Raw genomic sequence first — 24447 nt, forward strand, 5'->3', positions numbered from 1 at the left:
AGCCCCACTGCCACCTCCTGCACAGGCCAGGCCAGGGCTGGGCACAACCCCACGCATGATTTGTCACTGTGGGACAAGCAGGGCCACTGTGGCTGCAGAGAGGAGCACTTTGATGGCCGAGCACCCGGACAGACAGGCGGTTTCGCCTCGGGAGCCTGACTCAGGCAGGGCCCTCATTTATCTGGCTGTGAATCCAGATGAGCCACACCAACGCCAGGGACAGAGACACAGCCCATGGCACTTTCCTTTTTGCATTGGTACAAGAATCTGACCCCAATTCCTGAAATTCATCTTCAGCTGAGCTCCCTAGAGAAAAGTCCAAGACAGCGTCCACATTTCTGGCTTGTGAGGACCAACTGGTGAATCCAGGGTGGGGTTTTTTGTCCATCTCACAGTTGTTAATGAAATCTGTCATAGCAGGGTCTGGTAATGTGACCATGAAAATGCTGCAAACCCTATAGAGGAGGGGAGGGGACAGAACAGAACAGGATAGAATAAATGTTTTCATTTGGAAGAGCCCTGCAACAATCATCTGGTCCCACTGCCCGACCAATTGAGGGCTGACAAAAAATGAAGGGTATTGTCCAAATGCCTCTTAAACGCGGACAGGACACCTCTCTAAGAAGCCTGTTCCAGGAGATGTCTCCGTAAAGAAATGCTTCCTAATATCCGGTCTAAACCTGCCTCTGTGCGGCTTTGAACCGTTCTGGCAGCTCCCACCTGGTGGTCACCCGGGCTCCAAGCTCCTGCACCAGCACAAGAGGGGTTAACCACAAGACAGAGCTTTTTTCCTGGAAACGATTGACTTACCAGCCGGCACACCGGGAGAGGGGGGAATCTCAGAGGAAAAAGACTTTTTTCAAAGACAAAACACCCAAAGCCCTCCGGAGCCGCCCAGGACCCTCCCGCACCCGCACGCTCTGGGGGGCTCCGGGGTCGGATCCGCAGGTGTGAGAGCGCATCAGCCGAAAGAGTTAATCGGGCTGGGCAGGGAATGTGTGAAGGCAGCATGTGACTGCAGGTGGGGCAGGGCGGAGGGATGAATCACTCTTTTCCTTTTCCTCTTTTCACTTCTTGCTGTTACCTGTCCGGCCCCGGCACTGCGCGCTGGCAGGAGCCCCGAGCCGTGAGCTGCCAGGGCGATGCACAGGAGGCTGAGCGAGAGCGTTCGCCGCCGAGCAGCCCCCCCCCGGCTGACCCGCTCCTCCAGGAACGAGAACCAGGGACGGCACCTCGGCCGAGAAATCCTGCTCTTCGCTGCCCTGCATTGAGCCGCTTTTCTCTTTGTTTCTTTCCCACTTTTTATTTCATCCGGTGTTAGCGTTGTCTTGGGAGAGCGGAGGATGAGGAGAGAGCGGACCCGGGGGTGAAGGACCTTTCTGGTGCTGTGGGTACACCTGGGGCTGTCTGCCTCGTCACGCAGCCCCTGCTGTGGGAAGCTCCGCGTTTTCCTTGCCTGGAGCCCTCTCGCCGCGTGGAGCCGGGAGCAAGCCAGAAACCAAACCCTCCTCCCCGGCAGGAAGAGCTCCGGCGTGGCAGGAGCCGTTGGAAAAGGGAGCGGTGCCTTTCCCAAGCTGCACGTTGGGCCGGGGAGGGTGAAGCAAACTGTGCATTTAAAGACTGGAGAATAATTAATTCTTCATTTATTGCCGACATCCGGCGCTCGCTGGGGGCACAGAGCTCCCTCGGGAGAGGGGACCGGCGTGCGGGGTCACCATGGCTTTCTCCCAGGTGCAGTGCCTGGACGACAGCCACGTCAACTGGAGGTCCAGCGAGTCCAAGCCCGAGTTCTTTTACAGCGAGGAGCAACGCCTGGCCCTGGAGGCACTGGCTTCCCGTGGCCCCGACGCCTTCTATGAAGTCCTGAAGAGGGAGAACATCAGGGACTTCCTGTCCGAGCTGGAGCTGAAGAAGATCCTGGACACGCTGGAGACGTACGACCCCGGCTCCGAGTACATCCCGCGGCACGGCAGCAGCGGCGGGGACAGCGAGGGCGATCGGAACAGCCAAGGGGACGAGCAGGACGTGGCCCCTTCCCTGGAGTACTGGCCCCAGAAGTCCGACCGCTCCATCCCACACCTGGACCTGGGCTGGCCCGAGACCATCGCCTACCGCGGGGTCACCAGGGCCACCGTCTACATGCAGCCACCCATCGAGGGCCAGGCGCACATCAAGGAGGTGGTGAGGAAGATGATCTGCCAGGCTCAGAAGGTGAGGTGTGCCGCGGGGACGGGGCAGGATTGGCCCCAGGGCGTCCTGCTGAAAGTCCTGCCCAGCCGGGCAATCCCAGTCCTGCGGGAAGCTCTGCCCAAGCAGAGGCAGCGGGGCCAAGCGTGCAGGTTTTTCCTTGTAACCAATATTTGGGGATGGGGTTTAGCCGAGGATGCTGCTAGCCTGCATCAGCACTCCCTGGGAGCAGCACAGCCCTTCCCAATATCCATACGGCAGCATCGTTCATCCCAGGGCGCCTGTGGGGAAAACCGATGGGGAGAAAAAGGGGTTGAGCTGTTCTCCAGCTGTGAGTCCATGGTCCCAGCCACTCCACAATCGTTATTCCCGGTGTGACAGCATGTGACAGGACACAGGAACCTGGGATTATGCTCTGGCTTCAGGCCCTGGGTTCACCAGCTGTCCAGCACATGACCCTGGGGTCACAGCCTGGCCTCAGTCCTTGTGTCCACCATCCGTCCAGTCCGTGACCCTGGGACAAAGTAGTCAAAGCTTCTGGTCTGGCACTGACGCACACAAGGATCAAGTTTGGCCCAAGATGGCTGCAGTGCTCCAAGCAGGCTCATCCTGGCTTTCAGAGGAAAAGGATGAGCTGGTGAGTGGGACAAGGCTGGGCAGATGCTGAAGGAATTTGGGTTGAGACTTGTCCTCCCTGTGGCGTCAGACCAAGGAGCAGGGAGTGGGGATGCACGAGCATCCTTCCCGTGGGCAGGAGGACCAGGGAAGGAGGGAGATGGTGGCATGTGTTGAAGGTCAGCAGAGGTGGGCAGAGGTTGTTGGTGTTTCCCAGTGACCCAGTCCCGGTCAGGATGTGCAGCAGGGGCTGGTACCTGCTGGTTTCTCGGCGCTTTGAAGCTCTTTGAGTTCTGTGTGTCCGATACCATGAGAGCTCCAAGGAAGGAGCTTCCCAACCCGGAGGATGTTCCATCAGGGAAACAGGGAGATCCTGCCAGGGTATCTGTGGAGCAGAGGGGACAGGCTGGGATGAATCGGGTCCACCTGGCTCCTCCAGAGGCACTGCTGGGGTTTGCAGATCCTGGTAGGAGAGAGGGAAACCTGTGACATGCAGCCAGCAGAGCCTCTTCAAACCAGCTCAGGCAGAAAAATGAATCTCCCAACACAACCAAGGCAGCAGGATCACAGGAATGGCTGATGGGGGTGTCAGGGCTGCCCCACTGTGGGCAGGAGGCATCTGTGGCCACTGTCACCTCACAAAAGTCGAGGTGACTTGTCCTCACCTGTGACATTTTCCCCGCCAAAATGCTTTGCAGCGAGGGGAAAGGGAAGGGAGAGCTGACATCCCATGGGATGGAGGATGGGAGAACAATCCCACAACAAACAATGTCTCATCTTCGGGTCTTTCCGGCTGCCTCTGACTCGGGCTTGCAGCTCCCGCCTGGCTTTGCCTACTCACCGCTTCTCACCTGCCCCCACGCAAACGGCTCCTCCTGAGTCATCCCACACCCTGCTCCTGCTCCGAGAGCTGGCGGCTGAGTCAGGCACCGGCGCTTCCCCACCTCCCCTGGAGCCTCTCCAGGACACAGGGACGTGGCCACGGTTGATGCTGCTGTGCTCATCAGCCGTACCTTGATGCCCCCTGAGCAGGGCTGGGCTCTGCCTCCCGGTCCAGACAGTCTCTGATTGTGGGATGAGGCACGGTGACACCACTGGTGACATGCAGGAGCCTGCTTGGAGCTTATGGCACCTCAGGAAATGTAGAGATGGGTGAATGCTTCATCCTGCAGGGTTTGGGGACGGCAGGAGTTACAGGGGCTGGAAAGTGGAGTTCTTCCATGGTCTCCCACCCCGTATTTGAGGACAGAAGTCCCTGCAGCTGAACTTGCTGTCACACAGTGGAGCCCAGGTGACAACTTGTGGGTGCTCCTAAGGGTGGGGGACACTGGGCTAGACCACCCTGCCGGTTTCTGCCAGGGCTTAAGGTCTTCACAGCAGCTCAGAGGTGAAAAGGTTTGGCTGAGGAAGCTGAGTGGACAAAGGGACTGTCCTGCTGCCACCATCAGATGTCACATACACTGTCCATGTGCTCTGTCCTCCCTGGGGAGATCCTGCTGAATTGTGCCATCCTAGCAGGCAGTGGAAGTGCTCTCCATCCACGTGCAAAGGAGTGCAGGCCTGGGAGAGGTTCACTGTTCCCTGCCAGAGGGTGACCCTTGCTCCAGACGTTGTCCCAGCCACTCGCTCTGAAATGCTCCTGGTGCCAACCCCCAAACCCCTCCATGCGAGTCGCTGTCCCACAGCCAGGAGAGCAAAGTCCTCTGGCGTTGGCCCAGCCGAGTTCAGAGCCCATGAGAGCACTGCTGGTGCAGGAAGGTCATGCAGGCATCGCCGGCGTGAGGAAGCCGAGGGCTGTGAGGCCGCTCTGAGGGTCAGAGGAGCCCTGCTGCTTGCAGGAATGCGGCCAAATGCTGCCAGAGCCTCTATCCCAGGCGTGCCAGAGAGGGACATGCAAATGATCCCCTCCTCTTTCTGGGAATGAATGGGAGAAAGGAGAGGCAGGTTCCTGTGGCCACGTCCCTGCTCTCCCTGAAAATCCCATCTTTGTGGCCAACAAGCAGAGGTGGTGAGGGATGTGGGGCACCAGCAGCTTCACCCCAGAGACCTTCACCAGGTCCAGCCATGGCACGGCCATCTCTTCCTTGCTGGGGATCCCCTTGGGCTGCAAAGTTCACAGGGTGGACCTCAGGAACAATTTCTTCATGGAAAGGGTGGTCAGGCACTGGAAGGGGCTGCCCAGGAACGTTTGGTGTCCCCATCCTTGGAGGTGTCCAAGGAACGACGGCATGTGGCACTCGGTGCTCTGGGCTGGGGACAAGTGGTGATGGGTCCAAGGTTGAACTTGACAATCTTGGAGGTCTTTTCCAACCTTAATGATTCTATGATGGGCAGGGAGGAAGATCTCTCTCCTCCTCTCCTCTTGGCTCTCTCTGACCAGAAACCAGAGCACAAAAACCTTGACCTGGGCCCAAAGCCACTGGAAAGAGCAGTGACTCTGACCTCCTCTCTGCACTTGAGGTTCCAGGTCGGGATTGTGGTGATATAATTACCCTGAGCAACTTCCAGCAAAGGTTGGGAGGCCCTATTAATTACTGTTTACAAAATCTTCTGCCATTCCTGGATGAAAGGGTCGACAGGGGAGAGCAATTATTAATGTTACTTGTCCCACCTCTCCTCCATCCCAACATGCTTCCTCTAATTGTGCCTTGGTGCCTGCCTAATTTATTAAATGCCCACGTGGTGCACCCCAAAAGTCATTATCTGATGATTCATAGTGAGACAATAAAGAGCTGCAACTTCCTCTATAAAACATGATCCTGCAGTTCATGTGCTCATCAAAGCTGTTCCAAAAAGTCCCAACAGCATTTGCCCAGTGTTCAGGGAGATACAATGCTCACTGCTCCTCAGAGATTTGGGACCCAGCACTTGCACAGCTGCTGTATCAAATGGATCCTGGCAAGATAAGCTTCACCTGTGTGGGCACTGGGAGCCTCCAGCTGTAGATTTAGGGCTGATTTACTCAGCACCCTCCAGGAGAACAGCAAAGGGATGGCAAAGCTTCCAGGGATGATGCAGCAGCAAAAGGGCTTCAGGAAAGAGAATGTCCCAGCACCAAGCACTGCCCTGGCAGCGGTGACAGGGACAGAGACAAGCTCACAGCCAGGTGGCACAGTTTGCTCCAGACAATCCCATTCCCCAACCTGCGAGGCAAGGAGCACACAGGATTTCACTGCTCTGGAGCAGACAGGCCTCCATTCTTTGCAGAGTATCCCTGTGCCAGGCTTTGGCATCCCAGGGTTCAGGCCCAGGCAGCCCAGCAGCAGATTTCACCTGGACAAGGACAGTCACCACGTCGGGAGTGCTGCCAGCACCGTCCTCGCTCGCCTGGCCTGTCTCACGCCAGGGCAGTGTTGGCACGCTGGCGTGAGATCCCGGTGACAAACCGGGGCCAAGCCTGTCCTGCAGGCAAGACGCGGTGGGGAGGGAAGCGGGAGCTGAGCGGTGACAGGATGCACCAGCTGAGCAGGAGGAATTGGGTTGAAAATGTGGGCGAGTGGGTGAGAGCTGGGCTCCCTCCCCGTGCCCGAGCTGGCCACCCTGGGCCACTGCCTGCAGTGGCCTGGCTGCTCACCACCCCTGCGTGAGCAGGGCTGGGGGTGGGGACAGTGCCCTGCCCACAGCCCTGCAAAACTCCTTGACATCTTCAGAGCCAGAGCTGCGAGCTGAGGCCTCAGGAATGCTGGGACCACAATGGGAAAATGCTCTTTTCTCTCCGAAATGAAGGTCAGCGCTATTCTCATCCCCATTTTACAAGTCCTCGACTTTTCCTGGGGAAAATACAGCGCACAGGCAAAGTGACGTGAACATGGAGCATCAGTGTCAGAAGCAAATCAGCTGCCACCAAACCTTTTTCCTCAAGCCTGTCCCACCACAGGTGTCCCTTACCCAGGACTCATGGAAGACAGCTCAGCTCCTCCCCAGTTCCTTGCTGAACACGGCAAATCCAAGCCCAGAGCTCCGAGAGTTAGCTTTAAACACGTCCCACTTTGCATCCATACAAATCCAGCAGCTGGTTCCTGCCTCAGTTTCCCCACCAGGACAAGGAGGATGAGCAAAACACATGAATGGATGCACAAGGGAATGAGGATTTAGCCTTTCACAGCAAAACCTGGTGAGAGGCTCTTGGGTGAGGATAAATGGGAATTCACTTAAAATCGACTGGCAAAGCCATGAAGTGCCCCCTCACCTGGCTTGCTGGCACCTCCCAAAACACTCCTGTGTGGTCAGGACTGGGGACGCCAGGGTGGCAGCGGGGACAGCAGGGCTGGGGCTCCCCACACAGCCTTGCTCTTCCCCCCATCGCCTGCAGAAAAGAAAGGGGAGAGCCAGCAGTATCATAACAATCTCCTGCTTAATTAAAGCTCTCCACGTCCTGTGGCACAAAACTAATTAAAAGGCAGCTCGGTGCTTTGAGAGCTCTGGACTAGATGTGTCTGAGTGTGCAAGCACCCAGCACCATCCCAATCCCTTCCTTCCTGAGGGAGGAGCATCCTGGGGTCTCCCTATCCTGCCTGGCTCAGCCACATGCCGTGGCCAGCAGGGCCCTCCTGGAAGGGTGAGTGGCCAAGAGCACCCATCTGCCCCCAGCCCAGGGCACCTCCAGAGCAGCCACAGAGATGGGAGCACCGGCAGGTTTCCAACCATGGGACAACAACAAGCCAGCACCCTGATGACAGGACTTTTCCCTGGGATAAGGGAGGCAGAAATCCCTGTGGAGCTGCCCTGAGATGCTCAGCTGTCTCCAGCCCTCTGCCTGCCATATCTCATGAGCTGCCACTCACCACCACGGGTGATGCCATCGCCAGGAAATCAAAATCCATGGGCTCAGAGCGACCTTTGGTGCCCAGGTAGACATTCCAGTGCAATTCCCAGTGTGGCCCAAATCCATTTTCCTATCACCCATGGGACTCACCCTGTCTGGCTGGGAGAGCAGCAAACGCCCTGGGTACAAAGGCAGCTCCAGTTTGTGGATATTGGTGACGCTGCTGTGTGACAAACACAGCTGTCACTGCTCAGGGCCTGGCACTGCTGTCCTGGCTCAGCTCCTTCCATACAGCCTGGGAGGAAGGAGGGATGCTGTGCAGGAGGAGCAGCACCCCAGGCTGGGCAGTGAGACCAGGACAGATGGACACACCACTTAATGGTTGGGCTTGATGATCCCACAGGTCTTTTTCAACCTTAACCATTCTGAGATCATTGTGCACCACAGGTCTCTCCTTCTGGTGATCCCTGACAAGGGACACCAAACTTCTCAGCCAGAAACTGGACTCTGAATTTTGTGAAGCTCATTAAAGGCAGGAAGGTTAGATTCACCCTCAGTAACTAGCTTTTCATGAGTTTATTATGCTATGAGCCACCACTGAAATTGTTAGGGTTGCAAAAAACATCTGAGACCATCAAGTCCAACCATGAACTCAGCATTGCCAGGGCCACCATTAAACCATAGCCCCAAGTGCCACATCTACCTGTCTTGGAGATCAAACTTTCCACAGTGACAGCAGAGGAGTGGGAGTGGGGATTTCTCCTGTCCACGCTCAAACTGTCTGGAGCTGGGGGCAATCCTGGGCTCCCCCACCCCAAATCCCAGCCTCCTACAGGGAGCACATTGCTTTGGCTCTCACAAAGCAAGCGCTGACTCTACCTTGGGTTGTCCCCAGCCATGCTACCCAGACTCATCTCTCCTCTCCCCTCTCCAGGTCATCGCCGTGGTCATGGACATGTTCACTGATGTGGACATCTTCAAGGACCTCCTGGACGCCGGCTTCAAGAGGAAAGTGGGAGTTTACATCATTTTGGATGAGACCAATGTGAAGCACTTCCTTCAGATGTGTGAGCGAGCCCACATGCACGCTGGACACTTGAAGGTAGGGATGACCAGAGGGTCTGAAGCCAGGGAACCTCCTCCAAACATAGGGAGATAATCAGAGTTATCAGCTCTGCTCCCTCCTGCCTTGGGGAATCATAACCCCCATGGCCGGAAGAGTTTAGTCCATTTTTCCTGTAGCCAAAGCTGGAGGTGATGCCCAAATTCAGGAGCAGCAGGATGGAGGGGAAGGGGTGAGAGGCGGGGATGTGGATTTGCACCCAGCAAAGCTGCATGCAGAAAGCCCAGGAGGCTGCAGGTACCCAACCAGTGCTGGGATTGGGACAGAGAAGCATTTGGGGGGTGCAGCCCCACAAGGGTGGGCACAGCAAAGCCCAGGGCAAACCTGTGAGCTCAGCTCCTCCTGGGGAATGAGCTGGCAAGAGGGAGGAAGCAGCAGATGCTGTGCCAGAGCCAGATCTGTGCTGTCACCAGCTCCCTGCCTGCTGCTGCCCCAGGGGCAGGACCGGCAGCAGCAACCTCCGGCCGGTTCTCGCGCTTTCAGGCTCTCCTGCAAGTCAGAGGCTGGAATTAAAAAACTCGATTTTCCCCTTTTCCGGAGCCTCCGCCCCAGCACAGGGCCGGGAGCAGAGCAGCAAGGCTCCCACACTGCCTGAGGCCCCAGCAGCTGCCAAGGATGCCCTCACTGCTCTCGTTGTGCTGGGCAGCACACGCTGGAGGGACTGATCTGCCCACACATGCCGTGTTCTCCGGCCATGGATGCACATGGAATCACTCCTGTGCACCAATCTTGTGTAAAACCAGGGAAGGCAAAGCACAAAGGGGGAATCCTGGCAGTGCAGGGGTCGTTTGGAGGGGGCTTGGAGCAGCCTGGTCTAGTTTAAGGTGTTCCTGCCCATGGCAGGGGGTTGGAGCGAGATTTAAGGCCCCTTCCAACCCAAGCCGTTCTGGGATTCTGTGATTCGCCTTCCACGTCCCTGTGTGAGCAGGGGGTGCAGAGAAAACCACCTGTCACAGAGCTCATGTGAAGGCAGAAGAAGGGGCAGAGGAGAGAACAGGGGGTTATTTCAGCCTCAGGAGCAGCAGCCAGAGCGGGGACCCTCACTCCAGCCACAGGACAGTGCCAGGCTCCCCCCTGGGCACAACGCTCCCATCGCCAGCATCGGATGCAAACACACCAAAGCAGCCCTACGGCCTCACTGGGGGCTTGCAGACCCCCCTCTCCTGCCCACGATCGCTCGGCCTCGCCTGTTGCTCGGCAGAAAAGTGATGTTGCTGCTCCTGACGTCAGCTGGCCACACGCCCGCTGCCAAATGCCCGCCGGGAAGGCCCGTGCCTGGGCAAGCTCCCCAGATTTGCTTATGGTGAGGGCCAACCCCTGGCTGAGCAGGAACACGTAGGAGCCACGACACCTTCACACCTGGCTGGCACGAGGTGGGGTAAGCGGGGGCTCAGGGACCCCCACACGGGGAGCACCGGCCGGCCAAGCCCCACACCTTCCCCAGCTGCCATGCCCGCCGGCCTGGCTTAATTGCTGCTCCCAACAATTAAAGCAAACACAGCAGAGCTTTTACCTGCGTCCAAACTCCCTGAAGAGTCTGGGATCCCGCAGGCTGCTGCCGCTTCAAGACCAGAAAAGCCAGCGCTGACGCACTCCGGTGTTTTCCTGCATTAGCAGCCCGGTGGCAGGACTGGAAAAGCAGGAGAACATCTGCAGAGCTCGGCAAATGTCTAGAAGTTGGGATTTGCCACATACTGCAGCCAATTCGCTGGCACAGGATGCAGGAGGAGGTGAGGAAAGTAGGGCAGAGTCTGGGAGCTGCTTCGTAAGCCAGGAGATGTTAACGAAACGTCCCTCGTTATCTCGGTGCCTTTGCTGGCAATTAGCAACCGGCTCGGGCAAGGCGAGCGCTGCGTTGAGCAAGGGCTGCCTGGGGAGTGATTCACCCACCCCGGCTCCTCAGCCATCCCGCTGCCTCGGCAGGGATTAAAGAAGCAGGGTTTACTTAACAGCAGCGATACACCAGGAGCCAGGAGGAAAAAGGGACCGGCACTGGGTCCCTGAGAAAAACCCACGGCTGCTCAGGGAATTTGGGCAGAGGGTTGTCTCTGAGTGGGAGATCGATGCCCAGGCTGGTGATGGGCAGAGGGTGAAGCCTCGGGTGTCAGCTGCTCTCCCAGCAGCCCCATGGGTAGGGATAAGAAGGGACAGGGATGGGAATTACCATCCCAGCCTCCTTGCCAGCCAGCTCCCAGCCCCCTCAGTGCAGCACACTGACAGAAATTAGGGTGCTCAGCAGCAGTTTCCCCCCAGCCACAGCAGGCAAAAAGGAAAATGCTAAGAAAAAATTCAAATACACCAAAAAACCCTCCAAAATTTCTCTGTTCAGTGTGTGAAACTTCTCTGGAAACAGGGTCAGGAAAGCTGCTGCTTTCACATCATCTGCACTGAATCCTCCTGCCAGGTGTGGGGGAGCAGTGACCAGGGGTGCACCTGGGCTTAGGGCTGTGCCCAGTCATATCACAGGGAGAGAGGAGAGCCCAGGAAAGCAGATGAGGAAGGCTGGAGGAGGGGAAGACAAATATTTTTGATGCTTTTCTTCAAAAAACAGAACACAGAAAAACAGCCAAGGAGGGCATGACCCAGTGATGACACAGAGCCTTTAGCAACGGCATTACCAACATCCCAGCAGGAACAGGAGGAATGCAGGAGCTTTCTTAAGAAAATATTTTCTCCCCACCCAAAAGGAGCCCAGTTGCTGTAGAAGATGCTATCTGCTCTGCTGTGGAATGTGCCAATGCCCTCCAGAGACAAGAGCCAGACTGGAGATAAAAAAAACACCAAACATTTTCTCAGAGCCAGGGCTGCCCCACCATCCCCGAGTTCCCTGAGGAGGAGACCCAAATCCATTTCAGGGACCTGCTCCCACATCACCGGGTTTCATTTCCCAAGGGTGAAAAGAGGTTGCTCCACTGCCTGATTTCCCACCAGCCCCTAAAAGCAGGACTACATGCCCAAATTTAGGAGCACAGCAAAGGGGGAGCGTGGTGGAGGACAAACCCGCTGCCAGCAGGTCCACATGGGCTGTCCTGGGGTCACCACTTCCCCTAAAAGCCCCTGTAGATCTCCCACTGGGAGCAGTTGTGGAACGTCCTCTCCCATGGTGGCATTTGCATAGATTGCAGGAGCTGGGGAGCGCTTGGCAGCACCATCACACGGCACTCGCCCACGGACACAGGGGCACCGAGTTCAAGAGATGGCAAACACAGCCTGGCACAAGGGCAAAGCAGGAAACTCTCCAAGCCGAGTCCATGGGTCACTGAGTGGCCTTGGCCTCCTCTGAGCCGGCCATGAAGAGCATTCCCACTCCTCAGAGGGGCTGTGGAGCATCCAGAGGGGCTTTCTTGGAGGGGTGGATGATGCTCTCACACCAGCCCTTGGCTCCTGCTCACACCTCTGCCTTTCCTTTGCAGAACCTGCGCATCCGCAGCACCGGAGGGACGGAGTTTTTCACCCGCTCGGCCACCAAGTTCAAAGGGGTTTTGGCCCAGAAGTTCATGTTCGTGGATGGGGATCGAGCCATGTGTGGATCCTACAGGTAAATCAGTGACATCTCCTCTTGCCCACCCCCTGGAGGTGTTGGTCAAAGGATTGACACGAACCCACGTGGTCCAAGACCCCAGGACCCCATGCCAGAATCGCTCTCCTCCTCCTAAACTGGGAGATGATTTTCCAAGCAGATTTGGAGTGGGCCCCAAGGGGTTCCCACTACTCCCTACACCGCCAGGCCTAGGACACTCATCCATCTCTGAGGTGGTGGGACACACCAAGCGTTTCTGTGCTGATGAACACAAGGAAGGACCAAAGCACCAACTGCAGCCAGTCCCAACTCTCACACCAACCTCAGCTTTTCCAGTGAATCTCCTACACAAAGTATTTTTCAGTTTGTTCAAAGGAAAACTTACTTTGGTAGAAATAAACCAGCCCTGGTCAGGTTTCAGGTCTAAAAGACAGGCTTTATAAACATGGAGCTGAAACATTTCCTCATTTCTGGCCATAACAAGTAACGCATCCACTTAAGAGTCGTTTTTTTTAACTAACCCGAACAGATCAACACCAAAGTAAAAAACTGGCCCACTGCAAACGCCTTATATTTTTACTTCAAGTCCCACTGTGCTCAACGCTTCAACCTTTCACTCTAATTTGGGATGGAAGCTATTTTGTCAATCCCATTATTATTATTATTAATGTTTACAGTGAGATCACGTCCCTGCTGGCACCGTCAGTCCCCTGGGGAAAGCCAGGGCTGGGGAGAGGTGTTATTTACCAGCAAGTGCTCAGAGAGTCTCCAATGTGTTTCTGTTTCAGCTTCACCTGGTCCGCAGCAAGGACGGACCGAAATGTCATCACAGTCCTCTCGGGCCAGGTGGTGGAGGCGTTTGACAAGCAGTTCCAGGAGCTCTACCTCATGTCCAAGGGGGTGAGCCTCAAGTCCATCTCCATGGGCGAAGAGCCCGAACCCGAGCCCGTAACGCTGCCCTCCGTGGTGCCAGTGACCCCCGCCAACGCCGTGGTGAAGAAGCTGATAAACCCCAAATACGCCCTGGTGAAGGCCAAGAGCGCTGACCAGATCAGCAAGACCTCATCTGAGAACCAGGACAAGAACCAGAAGACAGACAACAAAGGCAAAGCGCTTCCCGAGGGCCAGGGGGGTGACCGGCACGGTGACATGGCAGACCTCTCCCTGCTCATCCACCCTGGCCTCCTGAACCTGGAGAAAGCCAACATGTTTGACTACCTGCCCACCTGGGTGGAGCCTGACCCCGAGCCTGGGAGCGAAGTCTTGGGCTACATCAATATCATTGACCCCAAGGTCAAGAACGTGAAGCTCTCGCAGATGAACCGCATCAAAGTCTGCGACGTCTCCCAGGCCAGCGCCCAGCACCGGCAGATGCTGAAGAACAGGGAGATGGAGGCCAGGAAGAACTCAGACCACGAGCCACCTCTGCTGTCCCCCAGCCACAGACAGATCCCACAGCCCCCCATGGAAGCTCCTGCAGCCCCCGCTACCAGCCCCATCGAAAGCATCAGCTGGACAACGAGGCAAGCGGGGACATTTGCCACTTCACCCTTGGGCCACCACTTGAAGCCACAGGAGGAGTCCTTGGAGGATGTCAAGCCTCCAGTTCCAAAGCCAAGGACCATCCCTGTTGGTGCCCTCATGACCAAAGTCGTTACAACCTGTGACAGCAGCACTGCCCTGGAGGGTGACACACAACCGCCGCTGGCCGACCAAACGGGTGTGAAGCAGGCGCGGGAGGAGAAACCCAACCGAGCCTCAATGGAGACCTGCCACGTCCAGCCAGACCGGCCAGTGGCAGCACCACAAGAAGACAAAGGGCCTCCCTGTGCCCACAACGGGCTGGGAGAAGAGGAGGAGGAGGAGGAAGAGGAGTACATCACCCTCAGTGACCAGGAGAGCTACTCCAGCAGCTCTGCTGACCACAGCTATCGCCGCTCCAATGCCTCCTCCATCTCAGACGAGTACTTCGAGGTGAGGGATCGTTACGGGCCCCTCCGGAGAACCAACTCGGACGTCACCCACAACGGGGAGATCATTCCCATGCAGAGGAAGCTCAGTGACCCTCACATCAGCCGGGGCACCTTCCTCAGCCCCCTGGGCAGCCTCCCATCCCTGAAGCACATGCGCTTGGAGGACATGACGAAGAGAAGGAGCAACGCCGTGGAGATCAGGCGTGTGCTGCCCCACAACATCCTGGATGGCAACAGCTCCTACCCCAGCAGTGCCGCCCAGGTAGGACTTTTTGCTATAACTTTATGTTTCTCCACCCTACAAGGGTTGCAAACCTGGAAGTGACCCAGTCAGCTCAGCCGAGGCGCAGTGTCATCCCGACCTTTGGTGTTGTCCTGGATGCTGAGATCAGACTTCCCATATAGGAGAATAACACCCTGCACGTGGCCCTGGTCACCCAAGAGGTGACCAAAGAGGTGGTGGCCACACCACAGCTCTTGGTGTCCAGCAATGGGGATGGCTGTTAAAGGGGAAGGGTTTGGTAATTAAAGATCACCCCACAGCACTGGGCTGAGGATGGAGCCCAGCGACTCCAGGCACAGCTGTACAGATGTGCTGGGACTCGCTGAGCTCCATCCGCAGCCCATCCGCAGTGGCATCACGCCCAGCCAGGGACAGACTGTGCGTGCAGGCGTGTCCTTCTCAGGCTTGTTTTCCAGCGCCTTGCCAGGGTGATTAGCATCAAAGGGAAAGCGCTCGGACACATAATTAGGCAGAGCAAGACAGCGGAGAAACAGGGACAGCAACCTCTGTGGGCGAGTGCCACAGTCAGCAGCTTTGTGGCTGATCCACGAGTGACGCCAGACCTTGTCACCATGCAGGGCCAGCACCCTGCTGCAATTCCATGGGAAGCATGCCAGAATCCCAGTGCTGGGAGCACGAGGTCACAGCAGCATCCCCACCACAGCTAGAGCATCATCCCATCCAGGCAGGGGTGATCACACTCTGATCCCCCTGTTTCCACCCAAGCTCTGCAACCTCTTGCACCTCTGCCAAGCATTTTGGTTTCTCAAGGCTCCCCGCCTGCTGTTTTTGGGGCATTCAAACCCCCAGGGCTAAACCAGCAGCTGAAATCACTGAAACTGCCTGGGGTTACCCTGGCTGAGCATCTAATCTGTATTTACAGGGAATTAAATTTACTATCCCAGAGTCCACTTGCTTCTCCCTTCCCAGCCAGTGACAGGGAGCTCAGAGCTTTAATCCTCACACATCAAATACCCCCGAGCCCTGCAGGGCAAGGAGCACCGAGCTCTTTGATGCTCTGTGACCCAGGTCCCAGGTGCCACCTTGCTGGGGATGGCTGGGTACGCTGGTGTTCCTGCAGTAACTTGTTCTGGCCCTTTGATGAGAGGCAGATAATTAGCACAGCATCAGGGTTAGGAAAGCCAGCAGTTGGTGGAGAGGCGCAGGGAAGAGTTTCTCCCATGTGTAAAAATAATAAATTGAAGTAACCCTTGATTAACTCTCAAAAACTCAAATCTGATGGGAATCACCATTAATTCCCCCAAATATTTTTTTTCGGGGTCTGTATTTCTTATGTCCTGGCCCATTGTCCAGTGTGGCCCAAAACACGGGTGGAGGCTCACTCAGGGCAAACATCGTGTTTTCCATGTCATGGAAACCGATTTCTCCCTCAGTTTCTCTCTGGAATTAACTTTCCCTAAATACACAACCCCATTCACACCTGGATGTACAGCAGGCTCAAGGAGAGTGCCAGGGACACCTGGATCCTCGCCTGCTCCTCTCCCACCTGCAGAGCCCCTGGTCCTGTACAGAGCAGAGGTTTCCAGACAAGCCCCCCGTCCCATTCACCCCTCAGTGACAGCGAAAATCCCCACCCTACCAGTTCCACGGCCACATGGGGGTCCTTACCTGGGTACAGGACCCTGCTGATCATCCCTGGCATGATGATGAGAAACAGGGGCAGCATCTTCAGGTAGCTGGCCAGGATGGAGCCAGCCTTGGCATGGCTCAGGTTTTTAGCAGAGAGTGACCGCTGGACGATGACCTGTGGAGAGCCAGGCAGGAGGGCTGAGCAGCACCAACATCTATTCCACATCAGCCTCTTCCTTGCCAAACTGCATCCCAAATGCTGGAGCCACTGGGCATCAGGCCCAAATGCAGTGTAGACATGTACCCAACCCACAGCGGGGTTCCCTCCAGACCAGTAACGGGTTGGGGTTACACCGTAGCACCAAAAAAGCCCAGTGCAACCACAGCAGCACGTCCTCCTGCCAGTAGCAACCATTCCCCACCACCATCCTCCCCCCTCTTGCCCCTTCTATCCAATCTCCTCCCCAAAGAGTGCCCACAATGACATGGAAACCGAGTCCAGCCTCCTCCTCCCACAGCTCCTCTCAAACCATCACACCTCAAAGCTCTGGCCAAGCTGTGTCCATCCACAACACAGCCACCCCTTAGGTTTTGAGGCAATCCCTCTTAAATAGGAAACATTCATAGGAATTGCTGATTTAAAAGAGCTCAGAGTCTCTCCAAAGGCTTCCAGAGAAGTGCTCAGCACTCAGCAGGATTTAGGCACTCCTGAGCAAGCACTGGCTCATTCTGCAGGCGGGCAGGAAGGACAGGCTGCTGGTTCCTGGGGTGGGATACTCGAGAAAGCCATGGCTGAACTTCTTCCCAAGAGCCAGAGCATGTCAGGAGCAACAGGAGCCACCACCCAGCTCGCGCACATGATGAGCTCAGAGGGACAAAAGCTAAATCATCCTTAATCCTTCCCACCTGAAGCCATCTCAGACCTTAACACTGATTTAAAGCAGCTCATTAAATCAATCTTGGGCTACCTAAGCTAAACTGCTTTAACACAACCTTCTTGGTCAAAGCAGGAGGTGGCAGCTCCAGGGCCAGGGAGGCCTTTGGGATATTGGGACTGCCTGAACACCAAGCTGATGCCAGCAGCAGCACAGTGAGGGTCATGGCAGAGGCAGGGCGGGTTGGCACAGCCAGCTCTGCAGCCTCTTGGCCCCAGCTCCTCCTGCCATCAGCACCTTGGCTCACCAGATCCCACCTCCCCTGGTACCTCTGCACAGGTGCAATCGCGCCTCCAGATCACGGCACAGGCACACCCAAAGAGGAGATAAACATCTGGTGACCACAGCTGTGTGTTACAGCCTTACCCAGGCCAGAATTAAGATTAATGGTGCTCAGACCCGACCCAAACGTGTGTCTCAACCCAGCTAATGAGAGCCACCCCCGCAGTGGTGTTGCACCTCACTGTTGTCTCCTGATCCCACCTCCTCTCCCAGCCCTCCATCCTTTCATCTGATCCTGGCAGTCACCTCATCCCACAGGTTGGGTCTGGGTGACTGAATGCTCTTTGGGCCTGACATGAGGGCTTAGATGATTAAAGTGGGTGTTTAGGCTGCTGCTGGAGAGAAGGTGTTGAGATGCCTTGTCCTGGATTTCCTGGCAGGAGGGACTTGGCTCAGGACAGCCCTCAGACTGCCAGGGCTGCTTGGGAAGTGGCTGCTGAGTGCTGGGAGTGTTTGGTACCAGAGTCAGGAATCAGAGGAGCAGCCATGGTTAAGACTTGAGGTAGTTTTGAGCTGCCACTGAATCTGGGCAAGGGACCAAAGGACAGAGGGATTTGTCCACGAGGACCATGCCCTGGTGAAGAGATGCCCTTACAGGGAGCAGCATCCTATAAAACCCAGAGCTCACTCCTCTCTCTGCTCTTTCCCAAACAGGGGACGCACATCTACCGCTACCGGCCCAGGACCCCCGTGGGCAGAGAGCAGGGCAAGGAGGTCTCCTGCTCCCCAACGCACGAGAAACCCCTCGGGGCCACCAAGTACCGAGGGGATGGAGCAGAACCCAAAAAGACCATTGCAGGCAGCCAGCCCTACTGGCAGAGCAAAGCCTTCAGCCCCAGCAAGCCCACGGCACCGGGCCACCTGCCCCCAAACAACCCCAGAGCGTCAGGCAAACGCTTCACCTCCCTGCCCGAGAGCCAGAAGCCAGCCGAGGAGATGAGGACACCGCTGGGCATCCCACTCTCCAAACTGTCCCAGTCCAAGCACCTCAAGAACAGGGTCGTGGCAGCCCAGGGTGCTTCTGTGGACTCCAAAAAGCAGCCCCCTGAGACTAGCGGCCAGAAGGACCAGTAGGTGCTGGTGACAGTGGCCTTGCAGAGCTGGTGGAGCCCAGGCGCCGCCGCGTTCCTTGGGGCAGGGGGTTCTTGTTTACATTTACCTGGTCGGTGCACCAGTACCACGTGGCCATGATGGACAGCCCAAAAGTCATCCCAGTCCAGGGCAGATCTCCAGAGACGGGGTCTCGGAAGAGGTGCATGGCATCTGCCCTGGGCAGGTGGCAGGTAGTGTTGGGAACAATCTTGGACGGCACGGCCTTTAAATAGGCCTCTTCCAGGTTGGGGTAACCTCCGATCTCGTTAAAAGCTGGAAAGCATCGTTGGGGGAGCTGGTTAGAGAGGAGTGAAACCCGGCGGTCTGTGGGATCAGCTGGCAAAACACTCCCCAGCTCCTTAACCCTGCCTGGAAAGGGAGGGATCGTCCGTGATTGTGTTTTCTTCCAGTTATTTAAGAGACTCTTCTGTTATCATTTTGCACAGCAGGTCCCACTGCAGTCTGCCCTCCCTTCGGAGGGTGACCCGTGTCCTGGGACAAAGACTCCCCGAGGGACCCACCTCTTTTAACCTTGTACTGTAAAAGCAACCTGTTCATTAAAGCTCCCTGGTCCCACGGCAGGAGAACCTCGCCTAAGACTATTAAAATGCAAGATTAGGTGGCCTTGGACTCAATAAACTGCAGCTCAAGGTGCCTTGGCACAAATGTCCAGCCAAACATTTTCTACCCCCCTGAGCATTTCCCCAGCACCCCCATGTGCCCCCATCCCCAAACCTCCAGCAACCAGTAAAAGAAAAATAAGAAAAGAAGCCCCTTTTCACTGCATTTTTCCTAGGAAATGGGATCCAAGGTCTGAGCCTGAGCCCTGACAAGGAATATGTGCCTTCAACAAGCCCTTGCAAGCCAGCCCCCAAGCCCTTGGCAGCTGCCTGTGCTCCTCCTGCAGCGCTGCCAACCAGCCTCGGGGTCTGTCCTGGCTCCCCACTGCCTCCCTGCTCCTGGGGGGCACAGGATGAACCCTCCTTGCAGCTCCCCCGGTACCTCCAGCGGGAGAATTTTGGAGCCAGAGGCATCACCGTTTGGAGGAAGGGATGGGAAGCACCCACCCGACTCCCCCCACACCCCACGGCCACCCACGCAGCAGCCTAGGGAGATGAGCAGGGAGGGGCATTGGCACCCCCAAACCCGTGGCAGCTGCTGATGCTTGGGAGAAGAGAGGAGGCTCCAGAGGCCTCACGGAGGGAAGAGTCAAAGCAAGATCCATGAGCATCCCTTGTTGGATTCCCCACACCTGGTCCTGCTGTCACATCCTGGATCCCTTCCATCCCTGCAGTCCAGACCCTCGCTCTGTCCCCTCCAGTGCAGCAGTGTGAGGTGGGAATGTGCTCCTGAGCAGTCTCCCTCAGGACCGTGCCCATGGGTGCTGCTGCCTTTAGACCAAGAAAAATCCCTCAGGCATCAGGCACTGGGATCACCAAGTGCCAGCTTGAGCAAATCCCAATTTCCAAGCATTCATCCCCCTCCACTGTCCTCTCCTGCCTGAGAACAGCACTCTCCCTGCAGCCCTCCCATTTCCATGACCAACCTACAGCCCTGTCCTCATCCCAGAACATGCCCCTGACCTGAGGCTTTTGGGGAGCTGGCAAAGGGGCATCACCCACCATACTCCCCCTTGCAATCCATCCCCCTGTGTTTCACAGGGAGTCAGCATTTGGGAACTCCTCCTGCTCTTGTGCAAGAACCCCTGGCCCCCCTCCAGCGCTTGGTTTATCCAGGCGCCAGCTACTCCCAAGCTTTGCATGGGCGTTGGGCACCAACAAAGGCTCTCCAGAGGCAGAGGCCGAGTGCTGAAAGCAGAGATTTGTGCCTGGGGGTGCGGACCTGCTCCCTTCCCAAAGGTGTTTGCCAGCAAGTCATGGCACCTACGCCTGCCAAGGAGGAAGAGCAGGGAAAAATCCCTCCAGGCAGCAGGAACTCAGCTGGCAGATGCTGGGATACAGCCCATGGGCTCTGCTGGGATTAAATCCCTGTGGTGAATGGCAAGTGGGGGTGGGATGGCCCAGTCTGTCTCATTTGTGATGCCGGAGCTAGGCAGAGCCATCACCAAGGTCTCTGTTCAGCAAAGTGAACTGACACAGGGGAGGGTTAGATGGGATATATTGGGAAGGAATTCTTGCCTGTGAGGGTGGTGGGGCCCTGGCACAGATTCCCAGAGAAGCTGTGTCTGCCTTTGGATCCCTGGAAGTGTCCAAGGCCAGGCTGGATGCGGCTTGGAGCAGCCTGGGATGGTGGGAGGTGTCCCTGCCCATGGCAGGGAGTGGAAAAAGAAGAGCTTTTAAGTCCCTTCCATCCCAATCCATTCTGGGATTCTACTGAATGTCCTTTATTAGCTCAGCCTGACAGGAGCTGGAGCAAACCGAGCACCCTTGGGGCACACCCACCTCCAGGTCCTGAGGTCTCCTGGGACCTGAGGAAAAACCTGTGCAACCAGCAGCTTGTCTTTTGGCTCCCCTGGATCATTGCCTCTGCCAAGCACCCTCACCTCCCCGCAAACATCGTGCCACGTTTGCAGGCAGCAAAGCCAAAACAAACCGGGCTCTGCAGCTGCCAGAGGGCATTTTCCAGGCTTTGCCTACCTGCCCTCCTTTTCTGGCTCCTCTGCACAGCTGCACCTGGCAGAGACAAGCCTCAGAGAGCCCCACGGCCAAGGACAGCTCCAAACAACAATTCCCAACATCCAGGCACTCTGTCTAACGCACAGGCTGCGGCCACAGCTCCAAACTGCCCTGACAGGCAAAGTCATCCTCTGCCTGGAGCAGCTCTGTTCTGCTGCCAGGGTAGTTCAGTGCCACTGTCCCTTCCCCACAAAGTCTCTGTCCTTTCATCTGACTTTTGTGAATGTGCCTTGCTGCATCCAGGGCTCTGCTTTGGCACAGGGGAGCAGCCACAGGACCAGGCTCTGACCCTCCACAGCTCCGGGTCAGAGCCTTTCCTACCTGCCTGCCTAAGCAGCTTTCCCCAGGAGAAATCATCTCAGGAGATCCTCTAGAAATCATCCTCTGTAGTTAAACCCCTGCCTTTGAAGCTGGGACCTGACTTTTTGCTTCCTGCTCCTTGGGGCCAAGAGCCCCGACGGCAGAGCCAGGCTGATGAAAGCTCCCAGCCTCCCAAGGATGCTCTGAGGCTGAAAGTGGGGAGACACAACACTGCTGGGGCTTCAGGAAGGGCTGGTGATGAACCACCCTCACTCCAACCTGGAGCAGGGCACCAAGATCCACATCCCAACCCTGCAGCAGTGCCTTGTTCCGGCACCACCTTCTGCCAGGCACGTCCCTGGGCTCTGGGATCCTGTTTGGAGACCCCTCCAAAACACCAAGAGCAGAGCCGGGAATTCTGCTTTGCTGTCAAACCCTTGATCAGTCTCTGAGTGAGACGCAAACGTGTGGAGCAGTGGTGTCCACAGGAATGTCACCAGGGCAGGGGACAGCCCCACTCTGAGCACCAGCAGGATGGCACCTGCAGCAGCAGCAGCTTTATGGCATCTGCCCTGGTGGAACAGCACACAGGGGAAGCCCAGTGCTGGAGGGGACACAAGGGGAACACAGATTAAGGTGATTGCCACAGACCAGGATCCTGCTGGGCGTCTTGGTCACCAGATTGCTCAGACTGAATATTTATTTCTGAGACCACCTGGCTGGGGAGGAGAGAGGGGAGGATCTGTGCTGCCCCAGCTCTTACCTTTCACTGCCAGCACGATGGCTCCCAGGACCATGATGAGTGTCTGCAGTGCATCCGTGTAGATGACAGCTGCCAGACCCCCTGCACGGGAGAAAGGCACCGCTGGATTTGGGCTTGGAGCAGTGAGAAAATCCCAATAGAACTGCCAAGCTGGCAGGGACATGCCTGTCACCAGCCTCGTCCTGCTGACACTGTGGTAGGGGAGCTGCAGTGGGAAGGGGGAACAGCTCCTCGATGGGTCCCCAGCCTCACAGATGGGGTGGGAGGAAGCAGCCGAGAGCCACAGGGGCTGCAGCCTTGCCAGAGGCTTGGAAGGAGAGCCAAGGGATGGCTGGAGGGGAGGGATGCAGCCCCACACCTCCACACAATCAGGAGGACACCAGCCAGCCCCAGCTCTTTGGGTGCTCCAGCGGCAGATCACATCCACTACATTGATCTCACCTTCATCCCACCTCTCCCTAAATCCCAGTCCCCCCTTAGTACACTCCTCAGCTCCCCTCCCAGCCCTACAGTTTTATTTTTCCAGCACCTGGTGCTTAGCAGGGTCCCCTTTGGCCATCCAGTGTTTCTCCTATTCCATCCCAAGCTCTCCCTGCAGAGCTGCTGCAAACCCCAGACCTGCTTACCCAGCCAGAAATCAATCACTCAGCATACCAGCAAAAGCATTAAAAAGGAGCAGAATTTTTAAAAATGGGTCAAAAATTGAACCAGTTTCAACCCCAGTCACTGAATGGCATCCCAGGAAGTCAGGGCTGCACCATCCCCAGCCATGCCTGGGATTGGGAGTGACGCAATGATCGCACCTGGCTGCGCTCATACCAAGGTGCCTCACATCACAACAGGCCTTGTGGGCAGGAAAAACCCGAGATGAGGTTTGCTTGAAACCAAAGTCTTGCAAAATCCACCGTGTTACGGATACATTTTAAATTGTTTCCCGTTTGGATGGCTGGGATGAGATAACGAGGGAGGATTCTCTGCAGGGTGAGGGAATGTCCTAGCCAAAATAATAACCCAAAGGGCTGGCAGGGATACACGGTCCCATGGTCTGAGAGTGGGGCTGGGAGCCAGGAACCCACAGTTTCCAACTCCAGCTCCAAACCCTCATCACCTCTGGATCACAGAACCACCATAAGGGCTGACCCTGCACAAAAGCAGCCGGTCCCACAATAGGGAAGCACAGCCAAGAAATATTCCTGAAAGCTTTGGGAAGGGAGGACATCAGGCTGCACTGAGGGCAGGGCAGGGCAGGAGGGAGGGAAAGGAGCCAGGTCAAGGGCTCTCAGGTTGTAAATCCCACAAAAACAATCCTGTAATAGGAGAAGCCCTGATTATTGCTGGTACAAATAGGTACACACACAGGAAAGTGCTTAAGCAGTGGTGGGGGAGGAGTTATTACAAATGAAAAGGTGCAATGACAAAGGAGAGGTCGTGGGTTGAGTCATCACCTGCTCCAGAAAACTTCTCAGATACTGGCTGGATGGGGCAGGGACACGAACCCCGCTGGTATAAACCCCTAAAAACCTTCCAGGAGAAAAAATAATAAAAATAAAAAATGATAAAAATAAAAGCAGAAGGGTGAGAGGTGTGTTTCAGTGAAAGAAGAAAAATGGAGGCCAGCGGATGCTGAGCAACCCACCTGCAATAGTGTAGAGCCCCGTGACCACCAGCATCAGGACAGTGGACAGGTAAAGGTCCCAGCCCAGGCAGACTTGCACGAAGAGAGCCCCCGAGTACAGGTCTGTCTGGGTGTGGAAAAGGAAACGTGAGAGCTGGGACAGATGACACCCACCACCCAAGGGCTGCTGCAAGAGTGACACAGCAGGGAAACAGCCAGCTCTGTGGGTGCAGTGAGGACATGGAAATCTGGAATGGTTGGGGTTGGAAGGGACCTTCAGGACCATCACATTCCTACCCCTTGCCATGGGCAGGGATACCTCCCACTATTCCAGGTTGCTCCAAGCCCCATCCAGCCTGGCCTTAGACATTTGCAGGGATCCAGGGGCAGCCACAACTTCTCTGGACAGCCTGTGCCAGGGCCTCACCATCCTCACAGGGAAGGATTTTTTCCTTATATCCAACATAAATCTCTCCTCTTTGACTTCATTCCCCCTTGCCCTATCACTGTCTGCCTGTATAAAAAGTCGCTCTCCCTCTTTTTTATAAGCTTTTTAAGTACTAGAAAGTCACATTCAGGTCTCCATGGGGCCTTTACTGACACCCTAGGGCACACACCAGGAGGACACTCCTGAAGCCTGGGGTCCCAGGGGGTGGCTGTGTCACAGACCACCTTCCCCCAGCCCACAGGGAACAGAGCAGGCAGCTCCAGCTGTCACTGTACCCACATTCAAGGGGGTGTCACAGCCTTCTGGAAATGAGATATAAA

At 56.4% G+C, this 24447-nt stretch overlaps 2 protein-coding genes across 4 annotated transcripts in view; one reads left to right on the forward strand and one right to left on the reverse strand.

Annotated features, from left to right (window-relative positions):
* The window catches only part of SLC5A10 (solute carrier family 5 member 10), a 39418-nt gene that overhangs the window by 6551 nt on the left and 8420 nt on the right, over positions 1 to 24447 (reverse strand). For all 3 annotated transcript variants that reach the window (XM_069030323.1, XM_069030324.1, XM_069030322.1), the window contains exons 6-9: positions 23701 to 23806; positions 22065 to 22145; positions 18433 to 18638; positions 16096 to 16231 (exon numbers count right to left, since the gene is read on the reverse strand). In XM_069030323.1, the coding sequence (XP_068886424.1) occupies positions 16096 to 16231; positions 18433 to 18638; positions 22065 to 22145; positions 23701 to 23806 (529 nt within the window). The remainder of the gene's footprint in view (positions 1 to 16095; positions 16232 to 18432; positions 18639 to 22064; positions 22146 to 23700; positions 23807 to 24447) is intronic.
* FAM83G (family with sequence similarity 83 member G) lies at positions 1664 to 18436 on the forward strand. Its single transcript, XM_069030331.1, has 5 exons — positions 1664 to 2211; positions 8502 to 8669; positions 12104 to 12228; positions 12999 to 14445; positions 17928 to 18436. Exons 1-5 carry the CDS (start codon positions 1717 to 1719, stop codon positions 18345 to 18347), a joined length of 2655 nt encoding a protein of 884 aa, XP_068886432.1. The 5' UTR covers positions 1664 to 1716; the 3' UTR covers positions 18348 to 18436.

The sequence above is a fragment of the Aphelocoma coerulescens genome, chromosome 14, assembly GCF_041296385.1.
Source record: "Aphelocoma coerulescens isolate FSJ_1873_10779 chromosome 14, UR_Acoe_1.0, whole genome shotgun sequence".
Lineage (NCBI taxonomy): Eukaryota > Metazoa > Chordata > Aves > Passeriformes > Corvidae > Aphelocoma > Aphelocoma coerulescens.

Coding starts and splice junctions, on each gene's coding strand:
- FAM83G (XM_069030331.1), top strand. CDS start 1,717: ATGGCTTTCTCCCAGGTGCAGTGCCTGGACGACAGCCACGTCAACTGG. Junction 12,229..12,998: donor GCCATGTGTGGATCCTACAG/GTAAATCAGTGA, acceptor TTTCTGTTTCAG/CTTCACCTGGTCCGCAGCAA. Junction 14,446..17,927: donor ACCCCAGCAGTGCCGCCCAG/GTAGGACTTTTT, acceptor TTTCCCAAACAG/GGGACGCACATCTACCGCTA.